The sequence below is a fragment of the Vidua macroura genome, chromosome 2 (genome assembly GCF_024509145.1).
Source record: "Vidua macroura isolate BioBank_ID:100142 chromosome 2, ASM2450914v1, whole genome shotgun sequence".
NCBI classification, from domain to species: domain Eukaryota; kingdom Metazoa; phylum Chordata; class Aves; order Passeriformes; family Viduidae; genus Vidua; species Vidua macroura.
This window is the reverse complement of record NC_071572.1, coordinates 83078850-83099502: the sequence shown is the minus strand read 5'-3', so window position 1 is coordinate 83099502 and position 20653 is coordinate 83078850. Positions and strand designations below refer to the sequence as shown.

General features: G+C 40.3%; 1 protein-coding gene and 1 long non-coding RNA gene across 4 annotated transcripts in view; one reads left to right on the top strand and one right to left on the bottom strand.

Annotated features, from left to right (window-relative positions):
- The window catches only part of LOC128804193 (uncharacterized), a 28581-nt gene extending 15517 nt beyond the window's left edge, over nucleotides 1–13064 (top strand). For both annotated transcript variants that reach the window (XR_008435965.1, XR_008435966.1), the window contains exon 2: nucleotides 11985–13064. This is a non-coding gene — a long non-coding RNA (uncharacterized LOC128804193). The remainder of the gene's footprint in view (nucleotides 1–11984) is intronic.
- A 6233-nt stretch (nucleotides 13065–19297) lies between these two features.
- The window catches only part of DEUP1 (deuterosome assembly protein 1), a 41479-nt gene continuing 40123 nt past the window's right edge, over nucleotides 19298–20653 (bottom strand). For both annotated transcript variants that reach the window (XM_053971755.1, XM_053971757.1), the window contains one exon: nucleotides 19298–19867. In XM_053971755.1, coding sequence (XP_053827730.1) covers nucleotides 19697–19867 — 171 coding nt within the window. In that variant the 3' untranslated portion in view covers nucleotides 19298–19696. The remainder of the gene's footprint in view (nucleotides 19868–20653) is intronic.

Below are 20653 nucleotides of genomic sequence, written 5' to 3'. Positions count from 1 at the left end.
GAAAAGGTTATCTAACAGTGATTTGTCTCTAACATGGAGAGGTTGGCCAAGAGCTTTTGGAGGGATGTGATTGAACACATGAGGGCTTATTTTTTTTCATCAGTTTTAAGATGGTATTGAGTTTTAATATATTTTCCAGGTGATTGCACTGTAATCCTTTCTAGCACTTAGATTTCTCAGGTTTTTCCTTGTTTCCCTCTTCCTCTTCCCCCAGCTGACAAGACCTAATTCTGCAGGAAATATTCATGTTTGTGAACATTCTGAACTCGTTCAGAATTTTTGCAGTGTTTTTGGATAAGGCCATGTATCTTACTCAGAACTTTCTAATATTCTTGAAATACTGTAGGGTCTCCACAGAGAAGTAGCTAAGCATAGCAGCTAAGGAATCATCAAGTAAACCAGATCAGAGCAACAGGCTCAACTGGCAGACTAATAAAAATAGATCAAAATCTGCAATGTTTTTTTTCTTTAACAAGATACTCAAATTGATTTAATTTGGCAGGGAGCATACCAGGAAATCTTAGCATGGGAAAATAAGTGTGTTGGGGAGGAGTGAAATGCTCTGTGTAAGATTTGCTATCGTACTTTTTAGTAACAAAGCACAGGCATCCTTGATGGTGGAGGGAAGGTCTGCAGTGTCACAGTTGCTCCTGCACCCTTCCTGTTGGGTCCCTGTCTTGGAAAATGCCTGGCACCGAAACAGCAAGGACATCTGGGCTGGAAATTGTGATAACATGCATATGTAGAACAAGTCATTATCACTTTGTGAAGGGGGAAAGGGAACGTGTGTAGACAACTGGACTTCTGGCATCCCTACCCAGATCTCCCTGGCCCTGCATGCATGGGCTTACACAAAGGGCCACACCAAGCATTCAGTGTATTTTAGCTATAATTAGGAAATCATTGCAACCATGTCCTTAGGAGTTGCAGGAAAAGGACAACTAAGGCAGTGCACAAGCATGACTACCCTTGGAACAATGCAGCAGGGAGTGAAGCTTAGTCTTGCACTAAGCTTACTAGGGTTAATGCAGTATCCTGTATCACTGGTGACTCTGAGAATGATGCTGTGAATATAGCAGATTGCTTTAAAAACAACCCGAGTGGAAAAGGAGGCTGTACAGGACTAAATGAGAGGGGTGAATGTGGCTAGTGTTGCATAGGGGGAGGTGATGTTTTGGTCTGGGTAAGTGCTTTAAAAGGAGGTCACTTGTACTGTACTGTGTTGAACTGTGGTACTGATCAATAATTACTTGCTGAGTGTTGTAGAGGAACTTCTGAGACATCCTTCTCTGACTACCTGGGCTTGTTCATAATGGACTCTCTTACACACATGGCTCCACAGCATTTGTTTTTGCTTCCAAGGTTTTGAGCTGGGGAAGGTCTTGGCAGTAGAACTGTAAGTAAGAATATATAAATAAATAGGTGGTGCAAGAATCAGTGTTGCAGAGCTGATCAGGCAAAACAGGTTTGTGTTTATAAGGTGGCTTTGCTGAGCAATTCCCTTTGGTAAGAATGTGCAAAACCTTCTTTCTGTTTGTAATTTTATTAAGTCTTAATTAAACTTTCTGCATTTAAATTAGTTTACATTAATGTCACACTGTCTTATTGTGTGTATATTGACAGACACTAACAGGGATTTGATCAGCCTAATCTAGCTGTATGTAATTATGTGTCTTCCCCTTAAATAATTGCAAAGTCTATCAATCATGGCAGGAAAGCCGACTGCTTTATTATAATGTGGGATTGTTTAGTGAAATGTAATAAGACTTCAGGTTTAAGCTGGGGAGTAAACAGAATGAGATTTTACTGAGACCAGTAGTAGGAAGAAAAACTTCCCCACCCATCCTGTGTTGCAAGTCTCAGTTCTTATCTTTCCTCCCCCCATCCCCCTTCAAAAAAAAGGTGTCCTGATTGCATTATTTTCACACTGATGTTGAGAACATTTCTGCAACTGAAAGGAATTTGGGAAAGGTGTAGATTTCTGGCTGCTGGGGGAAGAGCTCTAGCTAAAACTGTAGTGCTTGTCCAGTGTAAAGTGGAGGCATTTATTTCATTCATTGATAACTTGATTATCCAGATGAAATGCGTGTGTATAAAGCAACAGAGGTGGGAATGAAATCTGCCAAATGGTAGCACTGCATAAGCTCTAAAATAAAGCTTGGAAGATGAGTAAGGAGGGGAATAACAGGTACCCACTTCATAGATTGTATTTGGGTTGACTCTCCAGTGTCATGCAGTCTTTCCCTGTCACATGTAGAAGCAGGGAGAGACAGGCATGTTGCCAGCAGTCTTTCCTCAGCCTCCTACTGAAAAACTATCCATGCCAAGAAAAGCTTGAAAAACCAGAACTTCAGACAGGCCCCAAAGGGGATGAGTTTGAGATGTGAATCCCTCATTCAGTGTGTTCTGACATTGCATCAGGATTGCTTTAAATCTGTGAATACCTCTAAGATACTGTATAGAATAAAATGGTAAGTGCTTTTGTCAGTGCAGTGCTGTCCATTTTCCCCTGTGGGACTGTCTGGGGGATTTCAGGAGCCCAGGTGCGTGCACGTCCATCTTGCATATTCCTGTGCCAGATAGTTCTGTATGTTTGAGCTAGAAGAGCGAGATTTCCCTTTGTGCCTTCTGAAGAAACAAACTGTTTCACAAATAGTTCTGATCCAGCATACACAGATTGTCTTGTAGTCAGGAAATACACATTTCTGGATGTTCTAGATTTGTGCTGTCTTGGACTGTTCTTCCAGCTTTTCTCTTCTGTCCTGCATCCTTCCCCTCTCCAATGCACACACAGATGTACACAGACACACCTGCCGCCCAGGCTCAGCTCTTGCCTCTGTGGTTTCTGTGGTTTTAGATTTAATATTCCGTCCTTGCTTGCTGTGGGCAAGGATTTTCTGCCTGCCAATCTTTAGCCTGGACTAGCCTTTCAGTGCCAAAGTTTTAAAGACAGTAGAATTGTAATGAAAAGCAGTGACAGTCCCTCAACTCTCCTGTTTGCATTACAAAACTGTAACATCAGGCTTCGGACTTGTTGGCATTGTGCCTGGCACGTGCCTCGGGGATCTGTCTCAAAGGCGTTTATAGTGATGCTGTCTCACAGAGTGACTGACTGTATTGGGAACCCCTTAGTTCGAACAGGGGAAGCAACAACCAGACCTCATATAGGAAAAGTGTGTTTCTCATCCAGGTCATTGTCATTTCAGAAGATGAGCGCTGCTACCCTCTGGTGACAGTTCAGCTTAAGGTATGAGCAGTGACCCTAGAGATCAGAATGGGCTGACGCAGCTGAACTGGAAAACAGAAACATTGTTTTCACACCAGATTCCTGTTGCTGCCCCGTCTGGCAGATGCCAAAGGTTGGTCTGGGAAAGCAGCACTTAAATTTTGAGGAGCTCTGACACCAGTGACTAAGTTTTTATTTATTTGGTGTAGCTGTTTACAAACTGACTGAATTTATGTAAATATACTGGAAAGATAAATGTTTTGTATCCAAAGGAGCCTTGTCAGGAACAGCTGAGAAAATTACCTTTTATGAAAACAGCTGAGCAAACACATAATACCAAGTCATATGTTAGACGTTGTGGTTTACTGCATTTATGTGCAAAATCATCTGTAGCTGTGGAGATGCAGAATGCCAAGCTCTTCTTTTACAGCCTCCCCTAGGAATTTAATTCATGCAGTGGCAGAAACTTCACGTTTATTTTTCTTGTGTTTTCAGTAAACATTAGTTGTATTTCTTCATTGGACTGCCTGTTGGAAAAGTTGTCTTGATGTTGGTTCTCTACCAGGAAAAATACAGGTTATTTATCCACCTGTTCATGGAGCAAAAGAACTTGCCTATTTACTTATTTTGTTTTAATTGCATTCTGCTCGGTTTCTTTGCTGCATTCAGGGCAGATAGGATGGCACTGCAGGTCACCTGGCCTCTGTTTAACAATGCCTCCCCAAATGCAGAGATCCACGGCTCTTTGTTTCTAATGGAGATTGCTTGCTATACCCAAGTCCTTAGAATTGTGAGAATCATACAGAAATAGCTTTCTGCTTTGGTGGCCTTGCTCTCTCTGACTTTCTGGCAGCATTCAGTGATGGTTTTCATTTTCCAAATGCTGTGAATAGTTTGGAGACTCTCAAAGCTGCATTTACAGTAAATGTGATGTTGCAGTAATGATGGGTCAATTCAGCTTTAGAAAAAAAAGCCACCACCTCTCACTAAAAAATAATGTTAAACTGACTTCAAAGAGAATCTTAATAGTTCCATACTGCTCTGTGTATAATTAAAAGCTTTCACCCTTGAAAACAGGGTTCTTTTTATTTGCTAATTGTAATTCCTTGCTACAGTCAAATAGACTGAGGTAAATTTTTATGATATTAAGAATTGGCCTCATGCTGTAACGTGAAAATCCATTTTTCACAGAGCAAAAATTTTTCTCTTAATGCTTTTCTTCATTTTTAGCAGACTCTGAAATCATGACAGTGCCACTGAAAGACAGGATCCCAGATTTAGCACTGCAAGCACTATCTTCAGGTATGCATCAATTCTTCTGTGCAGCTTCAGTTTAAAAGGAATGATCATGGAGAAGGAAAGTTTTTTTTTGGCTGTTGCTGCAGTCATTGCTTGTTTTATTAGGGGATGGCTTGTACAAATTAAAAATTGGGGTATTTTATGCAGTTGATAATAAGTTCCCCTCTTTAGTGGTTGCACAGAACTCTGCTCCAGTACCATAAGAAGCTCTCCTGTAGCTGGAATATTCACTTTGTCATGGAATCACTTTTGTGTTGTTCAGAGTGGGTTGTCTGGGGAGGTTTGGCAGAGGGATGGAGGATGTGACTAGGATTGAAGTGTTTTGCTAATCCTTTGGACAGGCCCAGTCTTTAGGGTTCAGAACTCATAGTCAAATTAGCAAATCTTTGCTCTGTCACTCACAAAAGTGATTACATAGAACCAGTCAAATAATGAAGATTTTTTTTTAAAACTATAATTTTACTTTTAGTGTTAAAAATGAAGTGTAATAATTGTGCTTGAATGTGATGGAAATATTGCTGGACATTTACTACTGCAGTTGCCTAAAAACTGTTAAAGTCAAGCTTTTTTGCCTTTTTTTCTCCCCAAAAAGCCTCCTCCATAGAGCCAGTCTTGCAAGGCACTGGGTGCCTAATGGGTCTGAGACAAACACGGGCAGGTTTAGCTTGTCTCTGTGTGGGAGGTGAATTGCAAACCGGTCCAAGTGCTGCTGCAAGTTCTTCCTGCATAGTGGCCACATTAAGTGATGAACATGTTCTCCAGAGAAGATGCGAGGGTTGTTATTTTTTACATATCTGCCAGAACTAAAATGTGAGGTAAAATAATGTCGGACCTTGGTGGATGGAAAGGCTGCATACTCTCCAGAACTGTACTCTCTGGAGACCTCATCTAGAGCTCCATGTACCAGTATTCCTGCTTGTACATCTGTTCCAGACTCCTACTGAAATACTTTTCAAAATTCCCATTTAGCTGCATGTCTAATCTGGCCAAATCACCTTAGAAATTGGTGACCTTACTGATGATGCTGGTCCTGCAATGACCAGACCTTAGAATTTCAGGAAGGAAATTTCCCCATCCAAAATGCGGTATGTCACCGCAAGGTAAAATCAGTTATGAAGTAATGATAAAAAAAATAAATCTGCGTTCCATGGAGAAGAAGCCTGGAGAAGAGGAGGCTCAGGGGGTGACCTTATCACTCTCTACAGCTACCTGAAAAGAGGTTTTAGTCTTCTCCCAGACAACCAGTGACAGGACAAGAGGACAGAGTGTTAAGCTGCACCAGGAGAGGTTCAGGTTGGACAGTAGGAAGAATTTCTTCAGAGAAAGGGTGATTAGACATTAGAATGGGCTGCCCAGGGAGGCAGAGTCACAGTCCCTGGAGGTGTTTAAGGTAAGACTGGACGTGGCAATTAGTGCTATGGTCTATTTGACATGATGATCTCTGGTCACAGGCTGGACTTGATCATCTCAGAGACCTTTTCCAATACAGTTGATTGTGTAATTCTGTGATTCTGTGTGGTAGCTTAAAATAAGACTTGTCCTTTATTAAATAGTACCCATGGTTTGTGTAACAGTATTACATTCAGTTCAGTCATTTGTTAAAAAACCCCAAAACATTTGCCTGGTTTCAAAGCTAGGAAATAAAGCGTCTCTGTTGCTTAGACCCCACTTTTGTTAAGGATGGAAATAAGAATGGTATTACTTAGCTGACTTGCGGGTTTTGGGCTCCCCATGCTGGGTGGGACAGCACATCAGGGTTCCTTCTGCTCTGTCAGAAGCTGCTGTCCCTTTGTAGCAGTCAGTGCCTCAGCTGCAGGGAGCTGAAGTTCTGTGAGGTAAGATGGATTACCTTTGTGTGTCGGAGGCCCTGTCCTGCTGCTCTGGCTAAACAGAGCCCACGTGTCCGTTCTGCTGGGACAGTGCAAGGAGAGGACGCTGTGCCATGGCCTGGGGCTTCTGCAGCACTCAAGGAACAGTCCTGTTTCTCTGGTGGAAGGGATGGTCTTAGTCATGAGGATGGGGAGTGCTCCTATTTGAATGACCACACAGTGCTGAGCTGTGGTTCCCTGCTGGCCAGGCTTCTTCTTGCCCTTGGAGTAGAGTCCCTACCTCCTCTTTTCAGCTCTTGGGTCCAATGGTTCTTCCAGCCTCCACGCAGCAGCTCTGGCTGCATGACCGTGAAGTAATCAGCCCAGCAACAAACATAAGTAACAAGCTGATAAGTTTATTGGTTTGGCTTCTTCTCAACTCTGATGCTGGTGTGTCTTGGTGATTGGGAACTACTGGTTTGGAGGCTTTTTAATGCTCAAATAATCTGAAGAGAATTGTCTGCTTAGATGTTTTATGTCCTTTTTTCCAACTGCTGGCAGGCAGTCTGAATACTGTGTGTCCAGATTGTCTGCTAGTTTGTTGTTTGATTTTATTTTTAATGTCTCCATAACATCCATACCCCTAAGGGAAAATTTAAATTATAAAAATTAATTCCTGTCAGATTATTTGTTTGAATTTCAAGTTGTTTTGTTGTTCCCGGAATGTTGCAGTGTCAATAGCAGGATCATAAAGCCAGGTTGAGCCAAATTGGCTTGGATACACTTGTAATTTTGGATTTGGAGAAAAATTTGTCAGTTTAACATGGTTAATACATTCATGCTGTGAGGTTGGTGATAATAGGTTCTTTAGACATCAAGATATACAATTACCCTAAGTGCAGATAAAATCTTTTGTGCATGTGTTGCATGTGGAAAGAGATGCAAATTTGCAATACTCCATGAGCAGTGGTCTAGCCTGAGTTGAGGCTGCTGTTCAAGACTCACAGGAATAGCCTTGTGTGGTGTGAGGAGCTTTTAACTGCAGATTACTGAAGCTCAGGGTTAATTTTACCAAAAAAAGGAGATGACAGACTGGCATAGATGTGGTAGGAAGTTTGTTGGTATATTTTGAAGGATATCAGTTGGGTTCCACTACAGCATTCTGGTATAAAATTATTCCTGCTTAGCCACAATTGACTTGGTCTAAGATGCTGTCAAATACTTAAACATTGGTATGAGTGACTTCAGTGACTCAGTCCACCAATTCATGTTTTTGACATTAGCTCTGCAGAAACAGTGCAGAGTAACTTAACACAGAAGACAGAATGAAGAACACTTTTGTATATAAAAAGGAATGCTGATGATGGGCAAAGAGGCATGTAATTGCTCTAGTAGGCAACCCAGAATACTAAATTAGTGAATTTGTGTTATGTTGAAGAACAATGAACGATGAAGAATGATGAAGAATGTTACCTTTAGTTTTCTCCTCAGTAGCCTGAATTTTTTTACTGTTTTTTTTCTCCTGGAAACCTTAGCTCTTCAGTATCAAGCTGGGATAGGCTTTGTGAGATGGGCGTTTAAAACAACTTTACCAAGTCAACACTCATTTCCTTTACTTGGCAATCAAGATTGTTTCTTTCTAACCAGCAGGTTTCTGCTTTTGGGGGAAACTTTGCTATAGTGAACTTAAAAATAACCTCATCACCCCATGCAATTTTATTATTGAATTTTAAATTTCAAAATTGATAAAAGTAAGGTGGCTACTGCCAGGCTGCTGTCACAGTGTTGTGGACTGCAGGTATGCCACTTTTGCTAGAGTGTTAATCCCTTCTGTTGATGTTCTGCTTGTGTCCCAGCTGAGGGAGTTGCTGGCTTTCCAGTTAAGGCAGTAGTTGAACCAGTTTGGTGATCACTTTCCTCCTTGCCAGATGTTTGGGCCAGTTGAGCAGTTAAGACCCATGGGAAGTAGCCTCAGGAGGATGGGATGTGTGCAGCCTGTGGCAGTGAGCCCTCCCCTGTTCAGGGGAGTCTGGCATGGAAAGGAGACTCACCTTCTGTCTGAGGAGGAAAGGTGAGATTCCAGTTCTTTTGCAGCTGGTCCAAGGCTCGACTTTGCACAAGACTGAAGTACCTGTGGGACATCACTTTCTCATTGACCTTTTGATAGTGGCTTGCTCTGAGATGTTTTAAATGAGCAGTGCTAATGAGACTGTTAATTACACCTATCCCAGTGCTGTATTACTTCCTTCCTGTCTTCACTGGCATTCAGCCTTCCCAGAGCACAAGCAGGGTGGTTGCTGGCTGAGGGAGGATGTAACTTAGTAATGTCAGATAATTTGTCCTCATGGACTGTGCACGCCACAGGGAAGAAGACCTAATGTTGTAATCCTGCCCCTGTCACTGTGTTGATGTGCTTTATGGATCTGTTTCTTTCTTCCCATAATTTTAGTAGTCAGTGAAGTCCAGGGGGGCTGGTAAGAGGCTTGGCAGTCAGTGTAAAGCACTCTGAATGTGCTTGTACAACATGGGCTGTGGAGTTCCCTCAAATCCAGCTGAACACTGGTTTTTCAGGGCTGTTTCATTCCAGGATGAACATAGCAGAATCTACAATATCCTGGACTTTTCCTGTGGGAAAGTGCTGTCTCTTGCAGCAACTGTCCATTCCTGGCAGTCATGGCTGGGCACCTGGTGGCAGCAGGACCCTGGCAGCAACTTGCAGAGATTCACCACTTCCATTTTATGGTTCAGTTAAGATGAAGCCTAAGGCTCATTTCTCTGAAAACTCTGGGTCAGTTTCTGTGTGAGTCCATCTCTGCCAGTAGCAAAGCCAAGTAACGTGGTCTACTGGATACGTATTTGGAGATTGATGCCAGGTTCCCAAACTGGAGAGTGTCAGCTTGCAATTCAAGTGGTGATGACGTTTGTGGGAAGGCTTTCTGTTCTAAGCTGTCAGATGATAGCCAGTGTATGTAATTAACTTGGTATAATTCTGCTTCAGAATGAAATATTCATTCAAAAGAGACTTAAAAAAAACATCCTGATGTTTTTAGTGTCTGGGTAGTAAGTGATGCTGCACAGAGCAAGACACATTTAATGTTAGAGAGATTGATTTCATGGCAACTCCTCTTTGTTGCTGTGGTACTCAGAAAGTCCCAGAGTCTTTTACTGTCCATCACTTCTTGGGTCTTGGGTAATCTAGATACAAAACCTGCAGACATACATTAACAGTGGAAACAGAAAATAATACCAAAATACAGCCTGAAATGCTCTGCTTGGCTAATTATCCCAAAGGACAAATGTAAAACTCTATTTTGCATAGTAGTTTTTCTAGAGTTTGGTAATAAATCTTGTGAGCAGAGCAGGAGAGGGAATTGAAACAGAAGGGGTAAAAAATTTGTTTTGCCCCAGAGGAAATTCAGGAGTTAGGGAAGTGATAACACCACCACACCAGAAACCCATGGTTTGCAGGTGGTATATATCAAGAGCTCCTCCCTGAGTCAGGAAGAGTTGAAGATTTGCTGAGAAGAAAATTATGGAAGTTTAGAAATTACACAGCCCATTTGATTAAAAGATGGGAACAGGATGTTGTGTGTAGTTGTGCCATCCAATTCCTGTTTGCCTCTCCATCGTGAAGTTCATTGACCACTTCCGGTCTCTAAATCGGTTTCATATTTTGATTCTAATGCTGTACCGTGCAGAAGGAATTGATTCTTTTTAAGACTTGTATTTTATTGTTTCCTCTTTTGAAAAATATCCTAGGCACCAAAATTCTCCTTTTGTACCCTATCAAAACCAAAATGAAGGGTTTGACTCAGACTGCAAGCTGAATTTGCTCAGTTTATGATCAGAAAACAACTTCCTGAAAGATGTATAGGCAGCGGATATAGAATTGATGAATCCAGCTGAACACTGTGATCTTTTCATGCTTGAGCCTTTTGTTTGTGTTGGGATTGGAGTTTTTTATGGTTGTTTTGGTTTTGTTTATTTGTTTAGAGTGCATCCAGGATGGACCATATAAAGCCAGAAGTATTGATTCTTTGCCTTGTTGCTGGTTTTCTAGTACCACAGGCTTGCTGTGATAATCTGGTCACTTCTATCAGTCCAAATTTAGCAGAGTTATTCTACATTGTACCTTAAATGATGCAAAGTAATTGCCTGGATGAGAGTCACAGCATGCAGGTTGTTACCTGTGCGAAAGGATGAAAAGTCCTTTGTAGCTGCACATAACCTCTAGGTGAGGATTCTTGTTTTGTGAGTGTTTTTAGTTCTGTTTTGCTTTTGTGATCAGGCTGACGAATGAGATTGAGTGGTAACACCAAAAGAAAGCATCTCACTCTCAGTGAAACTTCTTACTGGATTTCAAAAAAGTAGTCATAAGACAACTTGTAGCATCAGCCAGAGATGACACATCAAGAGGAAGTCATGTCTGGGGTGAACTGAGCTTTGCACCTTTGCTTGTTGATATATGCTCCTCACCTACAGTAGCACATTAAAGTCATCTTTAGATTTTGATATTAAGAAGAGGGAAAGAAAAGAGGAAGTTGCAATAACCCACTAATTTCTACATACATTTTATTCTGAGTATATTAGAGTGATGGAAAAACCTGAGTTCATAATTTATTTCAGTTCAACTCAGTATTTGATACCAGTAATTATTGCCCTCCAAATCTGTGTTTATTTACATGTGGCCTGTGTCCAGGTGTTGTGCCATGGCAGAACTGGGGGATGTGGTGGTGAAGAATGTAGCCAATGGCTGGCATCCACCCTTGCTGAGCAGTCAGAGAATTGCACAGCTCCAGGCAGCTCAGGGGCAAAAAAACTTTGGGTATGGAAATACTATGCCCCTACTAACTCTCATTTCAGAGAGGCTTTCATACTGTGTTGTGTTTTTGTTAATCTCATTTTGTAGATACTTCTATATTTAAAATTTGTCTAGGAGATTCTTTAGAACAACTATTTTCTACTTTATTGATGACTCCTTGTCTACACCAGTGGTTTGTTAGCACACTCGTTATCACTTGGGCTTCTTTTCAATTGTCAAAGTCAGCTGCAATAAGAGTGACAGTACTGAGTCATGTTATGATTTAGACTTTGCTGTGTGGCAGCAGAACCAGAAGTATTAAATTAAGCAGCTCTTTCTCCCCATTTCTTCCTGTTGGAGTCCCTTTATGGCAATAAATACCTGTTGTGGACGATAAATGCATGTGTCAGGGTGTGTGCTTGCCCCTCCTTGTTCTGCAAGTTTGTGGGAGCCACAGCCCCTGAGCAGGGACCCTCTTTTCCTGCCTCCTCCAAGGGCAGCTGGAACCTCTGTTCATGCAAGACTAATTCAGATTATTTTCATTAAGTCTTTAGCTGTGTTACCTTGTTTGTCTTGGAGGATAAAATATAGGTGCTGAGCTTTGTTTCTGGCTTAACAGAGTACAATACAAGTTCAGGGTTCTTGGATTGTTACACGCCATGATGAACTGCTCTGGTTTTTATGGGGAAAGTGTTGTGTGGATGAGCTGAACTCCATGATTCTGTTTCCTTGAAAGAAGCTGCATTGGTGTCCATTGGATGAAATATTTACCAAGTGAAGCTGCAAATGTTTTTAGTGACTGGAATATGTGTAGATCTTGCTCAAAAGAATTGTTTTCTTTCTTTTGCAGTTTCTTGCACAGCCAACCACTCTGCAGAAAAAGAATTCTTCAGCCTCTTGTTTAAAAAGACCTTGAACAATCTTCTGCTGTTCCACTTATATTTCAGCAAAAGAAAGATCCAAAGAGGAGGATGAGGCAGCTTAGAGGAAAACCCAAAAAAGAGACCTCCAAAGATAAAAAGGAGAGAAAACAGGCAATGCAAGAGGCCCGGCAACAGATCACCACCGTGGTGCTTCCCACACTGGCTGTCGTAGTACTGCTGATTGTTGTGTTTGTTTATGTAGCGACTCGTCCCAATACAACTGAATGATGCAGCTTTTCAGACTCTCTAGCTTTGGGATATTAATTTTACCAAGAGCCAAAAGGAACTCTCTGCCACTCTTTTAGTACTTTGCAAAGGATCTTGCTGGTATTTTCAGTCTTTCTCTTGGCTAGAGTCCCACAGATTCTCTTTAGGAATGTAACATAAAACGTATTAGTGAATGTGCCAGTACGTTTTATGGTCCAGTTATGTGCCTTTCAGACTTTTAAAAATGGTGTTTTTCGTAAAGCTGTTTGAAGCTCTATATTGTAAAAGGAAATCGTGTTCTGCTATAAATTTGTAAAAAATCAGCTTTCAGCTTTTATCACTCTTACAGATAATGTTGCTCCCATGAGCTCTTGTATGTCTATTTCAGAACTTCCAAAGAAGTACATTTCTTCTTTGTACTTAATGTCATATGAAGTGCTTTGATTCAGAAAGGATATATTTATTTTTTGAATAAAAGAAGTCTTACTTGGAATCTTCAAATTATTTTGCAAAAAAAAAAAAAGTGACATTGTGAGCGCCTACATTGTGTAATATTTTTTTCATCAACCACTATATAGTTCACTCAAAAAGAATTTCTTTTTGGTGTGAAATGCCAACATGCAAAGTGAATACTTCAGGACCTGCTGGATGGAATCTTACAGAATTTGGACAGGGAGATTCTGCCAGGTTATGGTGAAGTAACTAATAACAAACTACATAAACACAGATAGTTGCTTATCTGAATGTTCATTATTTGATAATGTGTAAGTGGCAATAAAAAGGTGGTTTTGCATACAAAACCTTGATTATTTGTTTTATTAAGAAGGGAGAAGTAACAGTGTAACTTTGGTCCCCATCCCGTCATTGGAAGGAACCTGTGAGCACAGGTTGGGCAGTTTAATTCTAGGAAATTAAGCTACAAATTCTCATCAAAATGCCTCAATGACCCTGTATTCTACTACAGCCCTTTCTTATTCAAGTATTTTAAGGCACTCAATAGGCATTAACCTTCAGAAGATTTTGAGGAAGGAGATTGAGAACTCCTCACTGCTGCTTAAATGCAGGCCAAACAAGGAAGAATGTGATGCTCTGATGCACTGGTGCATGGCAGGAAGTATTTCTGTGCTGAAAGTTAAAGACCCCTTGAGTCTTTCCCTCATGTGTAGTCTTTTGGCTAAGGCATAGTCCCAGTGAAGTCAGCAGCACTCTTCACTGAGGTGCCAGTGAAAGAGGGGGCTGTGTTTCCTGCATCACCTCCATGTACTGCTCCTTTGCAGAATACTGCTGCCTCCCAAAGTTGCTTTACAAAAAAAAAACAAACAAACAAACAAACAAACAAACAAACAAAAAAAAAAAAAAAAAAAAAAAAAAAAAAAAAACCAAAAAAACCCACCACATTTCAGGTGAGCAAATGCAGGTCCTTGCAGTGTACTTTGCCCTAAGGCCCATATTCACACAGCAGGGTGAGCCTATGGCTGGCTATAAACCAGCTCCACTGGGAACGATGCAGATACCTGACGGTGCGAGGGTGGCCGTGGCTCCTGACACGACGCTACTGCTGTTGGGAGTGTCGAGAATAAAACTGGCCCTGAAGACCGAGATGATTTTGAAATACAAAGTTTACTAAAACCTAAAGAAAGAGTTTGGATGAACTGTGAGGTTGTTCCCCCCCGCAGCTTGCATCATAGTTGGGATATCTGCACAATGAGCTGCACAGACAGCATGGCCAGCGTAGTCTGACTGCAAGAGCGTTTACCCGCGGAGCGGCCAGCGGGAAGTCTGCTGGCAAACCCCTGTGCTCAGTGGGCCGTGTGCTGACACTGAAATTATCTGTGCTTTGCACTGACGACCGCTTCCTTCAGCTGGGGAGCTCTCAAATGATGAATCTCTAACGGTAATTGCTTAGTCTGTCATCTCCCAGCTGTTTCTGTTCTCCTAGGCACCAAATCCTTGTCCTATTTTTATTTTATCCTCAGTCAGGGATGGCTGCAGTGGAGCTCTGGTAGTTTGCACCTTTTTCAACTGTGCTGTTCAGCTTGAATAAAATTTGTGCCTGAGCAAGTGACCAAAAGTGTGTGCAATTTAAATATGCATGTCCTGCAGAGTATTTGGTGTCTTGGGTGTCTAGAATAGAAGTGCAGTTTTTGATAACCTCTTGCACAGATTCCTCCTCATCATCCTCTTCATAGATTCTTAACCAGGGATTTCTGACCCTTCTTGTTCTGTAATACTTTGTGATGGCTCTAATGAAGTTCCTGTGACTTCCCCATCTCTGAGTAGTAGCTTATTTCAGTTTCTTCTACCTGCAAAGTTTTTTTATGAGCCCAGGCAGTGATTTTAAAATTCAGAGAGCCTTCCCCAAAATTGTTCAGAGTCCTTATGTGGTTTTGTCCCAGCTTCATTTTCTGCAAGAGTTGAGTCTGTGACATAAGAGCAATGAACTGATGAACTGGCTGGTAACAACTAAATAGGTAAAACGTCAGTTGGGCTAGATAACATTTATGATTACTCCTCTAATGAGATGTTACATTTCTGCTACTTTTTCTTATGCCCTTCCTTTATGTCTTGTCATCTGTAAATTCTTCAGGTCACAGTAATAATATTTTCAGAGACAAATGTCTATTAATATGAACCTATAGCTAATTAAAGGTGTGTATTTAAATTCTCTGGAATGTGCAATTTTACAGAGTGCTAATTGAGAGGAAAATAGTGTTACACTTTCTGAATGGTTCCTTAAGTAGTTCCTTATATAGAAGCTGGAATTGATTTCACAGTTCAATTTTAAAAAAACCCAGTATTTTTTCTCTAGTAAACAATAAAGTTGGATTTTGACATTTTCTACCAAATTCCCTTTTACTAGTATTGAATATGAGAATGTGGATTTGGAAAAAAGGTATGACGCCTCTGCAGACAGAAGCTGTCAAAAATCACTGAGTAATAATAGGGAAATAAATAAATGGTGGTTGCCCAAATGTCAACTTGTTTGAGCTTCTCAGCTGAAGGTGTAACAGTGCCTCTGTTTTTTTAACTGTATGTATTGCTCCAACTGTCAGTTGCCTTCAAAAATGTCTTAGAAATAGGGTTTCAAACCTTTTCCCAGCATACAGTAGCTTGTGGGCAAAATTGAATGATTTATTACAAGCATTTTCCAGAAAACTCATGCTGAGACACTTCTTCAGCAGTGTCTTATGATTTCCAAGAGTGCTCATTATCAAGTGAAGTCATTAAAAACCTGCCATTGCCTTCTGATAGATCAAGTTATAGAAGCAGTTTTTTAAACCTGATTTTTCAAAGCATAGATCAAATCTGAGTCAAATACTTAAACATCAAGGTTTGAATGGAGTTGTATAAATGTCTGCAAAGTACTAAGAAAACAAAGCAATCGTGTCAAGTATTCTTGCAGTGGGTAAAATGCCCAGCTGCCTTACACATATGGCCCCAGCTCCCCACAGCCAGGTGAGAGAAGCCAGTGGCACTGCCTGTGGTCTGAAGGAAGAACTACACGTATTTTAAGAGCTCAGAGAGATTGGCTCCTGGTCTCATGTTTCAATCCATCTACAAGAAAATATTTACTTATTCACTGATGTTCAGTTTAAATGCACACACCAGAGAAGATGCGCTGTTCTTTTTTCAGACCGTTTACGTTCAGTGCCCAGATGGATCATGTACGGCTTTGAACACTCCTCTAGCTGTGGAAGAGGTGAAAGAAACAGATTGATCTGTTGGTTTAGGAAGGGACACAGGAATGCAGCATATCACAGTCTAGGGGCATTGCTCAATCCACTAGCAGTACATTAAATTACAGCCTATTTATGGATTTGAAGGCGTCCATGTGATTAAAGAGTAACTCCAACACAGTGAACTTTGAGATCTGATCCCCACAGTGAGGGGAAAAACAACACACAGTTCCCACATTGGTTTATCCAACTCCAATGAACACTGCTTAACCTAGCATTTTCTCAGCAGAAGCTGTGTGAGAGAAAAAAAACCCCAGATTTTCCTAGCGCAAGGCAGTTTGTGTGTAAAATCTAGTGGATAGCTATTTTGAATGGAATTGAATGGGGAGAAAAAAAGATTGTGAATGATGTAATTAGCTGTTGTAGGTTGTAAAGCCAGAGAGGATTGATACAAGCTAAGGACCTTCTCCCCAGTGCACTCTGCCAGCTGTTGAGTCTGTGGGAGACGCAGGAGCAGAGGGCAGCAGGAGTGGGAGGAGTTGATCACATACCTGAGCTGGCTGTGTAATCCAGGCTTTGGTGGCTGGCAGGACAGACCATAGATGTGCAGTCACCTGGCTCATGCATTCAGCAGTCTCTGTTGATGGCTTCCTTCTCATTCCTACTGGTGGTGTTTAGTTGAGCTTGGAATTATTAAGTGCTGGTGGGCTTTATTCTGTGCGCTGTTGCAGCGCTGTTAAACCAGGAATTAGAACCAGTTCCACTACAATAAAGCCAGAATAGTGACGCTGGGGGGTTAGGCACTTCCTCTACTGTCTCTGATCACAACACAGATTTATTGGCCGTTGGTTTAAGTCTACCCATTGGAAAAGCAAGAGAGCCATGCCTGTGATTGTTCGTTTTTGGGTTCATTTGGCACTGTGTTTTGCTGCTGCAGTTTGCATTCCTCTCCACATTGGCTCAGAGTACCCACTGCCTGACACTCTTCCATTCTTATACTCCTAAATTTCCCATACATGAGAGAATAAGAAATGGAAGAAAATGCGCTACATATCCAACTTTAATGTGAGCCACTTCAAATGGCTATTTAGTATTCAGTAACTGCTGTTTCATCCCCCCTCAGAGAAAGTTTTGGGAAGTGAATTGGACAGCAATGCTCTGGCAGCTCTTATGCCACCAACTATTTCAAAATTACATCTTGATGAAACATGTTGGCAACTGCGTGCATTTGACCTCTGTTTTTCCTTCAGCCAAAAAAAAAAAACCAACAAGCTGGTGGCAGCCTGAACCATTGTTCTTTGTATTTAAAACAAGTCTTTCAACTGGGAGCCAAAAAATTGCTTTTCAGTACAGCTTTGAAAAATCATCAAAGTCCAGCAGCTTATAAAAATTTTCCATTGCCTCACTATTCACAAAGTAGAATAGAAATCTTCTGTATTTTTTGGGCAATTTGCAGCTCCTGAAGATTGCACCTTGTCTTGTCAAATGAGCCTAATGATTAATACTTTTTTTTTTTCATTTTTATTCATGCTTTGAGGAATTCACAGCCTTGAACCCTTCTGATTATTCCTTTTTTAACAATATACATCCATGTCCAACCCCTGTCCATAAATGAGTAATTTCTCAGTCTTTATTATTTCTGCTGTCCATCATTAAAAAGTTTTTTTGGTATAACATCAGGTTAACATCAGGAAGATATATCTTCCTTCAGAAACCTCTCACCTGCTCGTTTGAGTTTCTGCCTTTTAATGTAACTAAAGTATTCAAACCAGTGGTTTCTATACTATGGCAACAATGGTTTCATTTAAATTGGGAATTGTCAGATGAGCAACTTTTGCTGTTTGGTTGAGAAAGAGAAGGACAAACTTTCTGGTTAGTAGGTGTTATAAAAAATGGCACCTTGATCCATCGTGTTTCAGCACATTTGTGGCACAATGCTCTCTGAGCAGGCAATAACAGTAACAAGTAGGCTGTTCAGATACAGGTACTTCACAGTTTTCAGTGTTTCTCACAGGCAGTTTATTATATGGCATTGCACAAAAGCCAAACTGAAACTAACTCTGGTATTTTATCAGCCAAAATTAGTAGCTTAAAAAGCTTTAGAAAAAAAAAAAATCGTACCCATTTTTGATTATTTCATTCACTCATTCTGCATCATCTCACAGATCTAACCTTGAGTGGTGTCCTCATGCCTAAACTGGAGGCAGACATACACATTTCTTTGAAGATCTGGAGCAGACTGTCATCTTGTATGTTTGAATCTGAGAGTGGCAAAAGACTCTGGCTAACTGGCTATTTATTTTGCTCTTCTGAAAGGCAGTATTTTGCTATCTTTTTGCTTATACAGATCTCTCCCAGTTTAAAATTTAGCTTTATTTTCAGAGGTTTCTGAATTTCTTCATTAATTCTTTTAAAACTGCATCTCCCCCTAACCTGAGGGTACTTATATATTTAGATTGATCAGATGTCCTTCTGTCATCTTTTTATTCAGTTCTTGTTCCTCCAGCTGAGTCTAGTAATTTTCCTGAATTTTCCTGTAAAAGGTTCTTTGATGTCCTCATCTTCATTGCTCATTTTACTGCAAGCTGAGCCAAAGTGGTATTTAAAATCTTGGTATTTTGTGTAAGTATGATGTAGTGTATTTTGTCTTAGTGGAAATATAGAATTGAAAAACAATTTACATTTTAGCCATGGTCCTGAATATTAATGAGACTTCTTTTACTCACAAACTGGAGCAGTTTGACAGCTTGGTATTATTTTTATCCAGATTTTCCCAGGAAGTTGGCAACAGTATATGGTGGAAAGCAGTTCTTCAGTATCTCATTCACTGAAATTGGTGGTTCATCAACAGTGTCTGTAATTTCTGTTTCGCTTGCACAGCAATAGAATTCAGTGTGAATTGCAAATAAAAGGAATCTCAATATTATGCAGATTTTCGGCACATGTAGTTGAATTAACTCTGCTTGGTTATATAATGTTTTCCTGTAGGAAAATGTGAAGAATTTAGGCCCTTACCTAAGACTGATCACATATTGTCTGAAGTTGAAGTTTTTCCTCATTGTTCCAATACAGTTAAACAACAAGCCAACATGGTTAGAAAAGTTCAATCCAAAATAGATGCTTTTGAACACAGGTTTTAAAAATTGTAAAGTCTTAATGTAAAGTGCCTGAGATCAGGTTCTGCCCCTGGCAGAAGTCTATCGGTCTGGTAAAAGGGGAAGTATGGGTGGCTTCAAAACATGTGCTTGGTCTTTTAATGTTCTTCTCACAGACCAGCATTTCCAGAGGCCCAGGGGCTATTTCCACAGCAAAGAATCACCAGAGCATAGATACGCTTTTCATGCCAGGAGCTGAGACATGGTTGAAGGCCTTTATTATTTTTCTGTACAATCTAGAGAATTTGTCTTCGTTGATTCTAATTTCAAGGGAATAATTCCACTTATTGGCCCTTTGTACATTACAGAATTTTAAGTATCTTAATTTACAGTGCTGCAAGAGGGTCTCTACTGCACACAATTTAACTGTGCAAAACCCACCTGTATATTTTAGAATATGTTCAGAGTTTATTTTGTCATATAGTCAAGTTACAATATACTTAAATCTGTAGGAGAATGATGATTTTCTTGAAAACTTGGTGTTACAAATACATGCTATTGGCAATGTGCCTAAATACATTAAGCAGCTAGTTGCAGATTTTAGTTCTAAGGAACTCATGGGTGATTACTTGGTTTGCTTTTCTTAATTGTGTGACTGGCTTAAGTATGCCTGTTTTGCTGCATCCTGGCATATTTTTTTAGAGTATTTTCAGAATATCTTTGCAGCTCTTCAATGTGTGAATTTAAACGTTCTTCAAATTCTCTTGCGTGTTTCTCTTCCTCTTGAAAGAACTTTTCTGTTGTTGCAAGGAAGGACATCTCAGGGGGAGACTGAGCAATGAATAGAAAATCATGGTTAGGAAAAACCAACAAGTGCTACAACGTGTTTGCATTATCAAATTCTAGATGTGAAAAACATCTTGACCTACAGCAGCTAATAAAGCACTATAATGCTTTACACCTCTTCAAGAAAGCACCATTTTTAAAGGCATACATTTTTAAAGGCATCCATGTGCCTAAATGACATGAACTGAACGTTGTGCTTGATTATCTGTGATATTCATAGCATTAGAATGTAGCTTGGCCATTAAAAATTTAAATATCCCACTAGACAGAATTAAACTGCTGTAGAACCTCCAAAATCTATCAACTACAGGTTATGTTAGTTATTTCTATAATGTAGACCAGGGCAGAGGACAATAATCTTTTTTGGAATGACAGAGTATAATTATGTTGGATACTGCTGATTGTCTCCTATAATTTTAGCTCTCTGCTTCTGTGGTATGATGCTTTCTGAGGAAAGAAAGAAAACTTGTGCTCATTTCAGTACTATTAATCCAAGCTCTGACATTCTGGTGAATGTACTAAATTTTTGTTCACTGCAAGTAATTCACTGAAAAATCTTCTTTTCATTTCATGAGCATTTAGTAGACTCAGACACAAACCATACCAATAATCAGCCTTCAGATGGTTGTCATGGGATGCAGAGCTGTACAAAGCAAATGACATGTGTGAATCTTTGCTGGAACAAGGTCTAAATTTTTAAGCACCAATTTCTGTTAATTTTCTTGCTAATACCTAAGATACATTCATTGGAATATCTTTATCAAAAGAAAT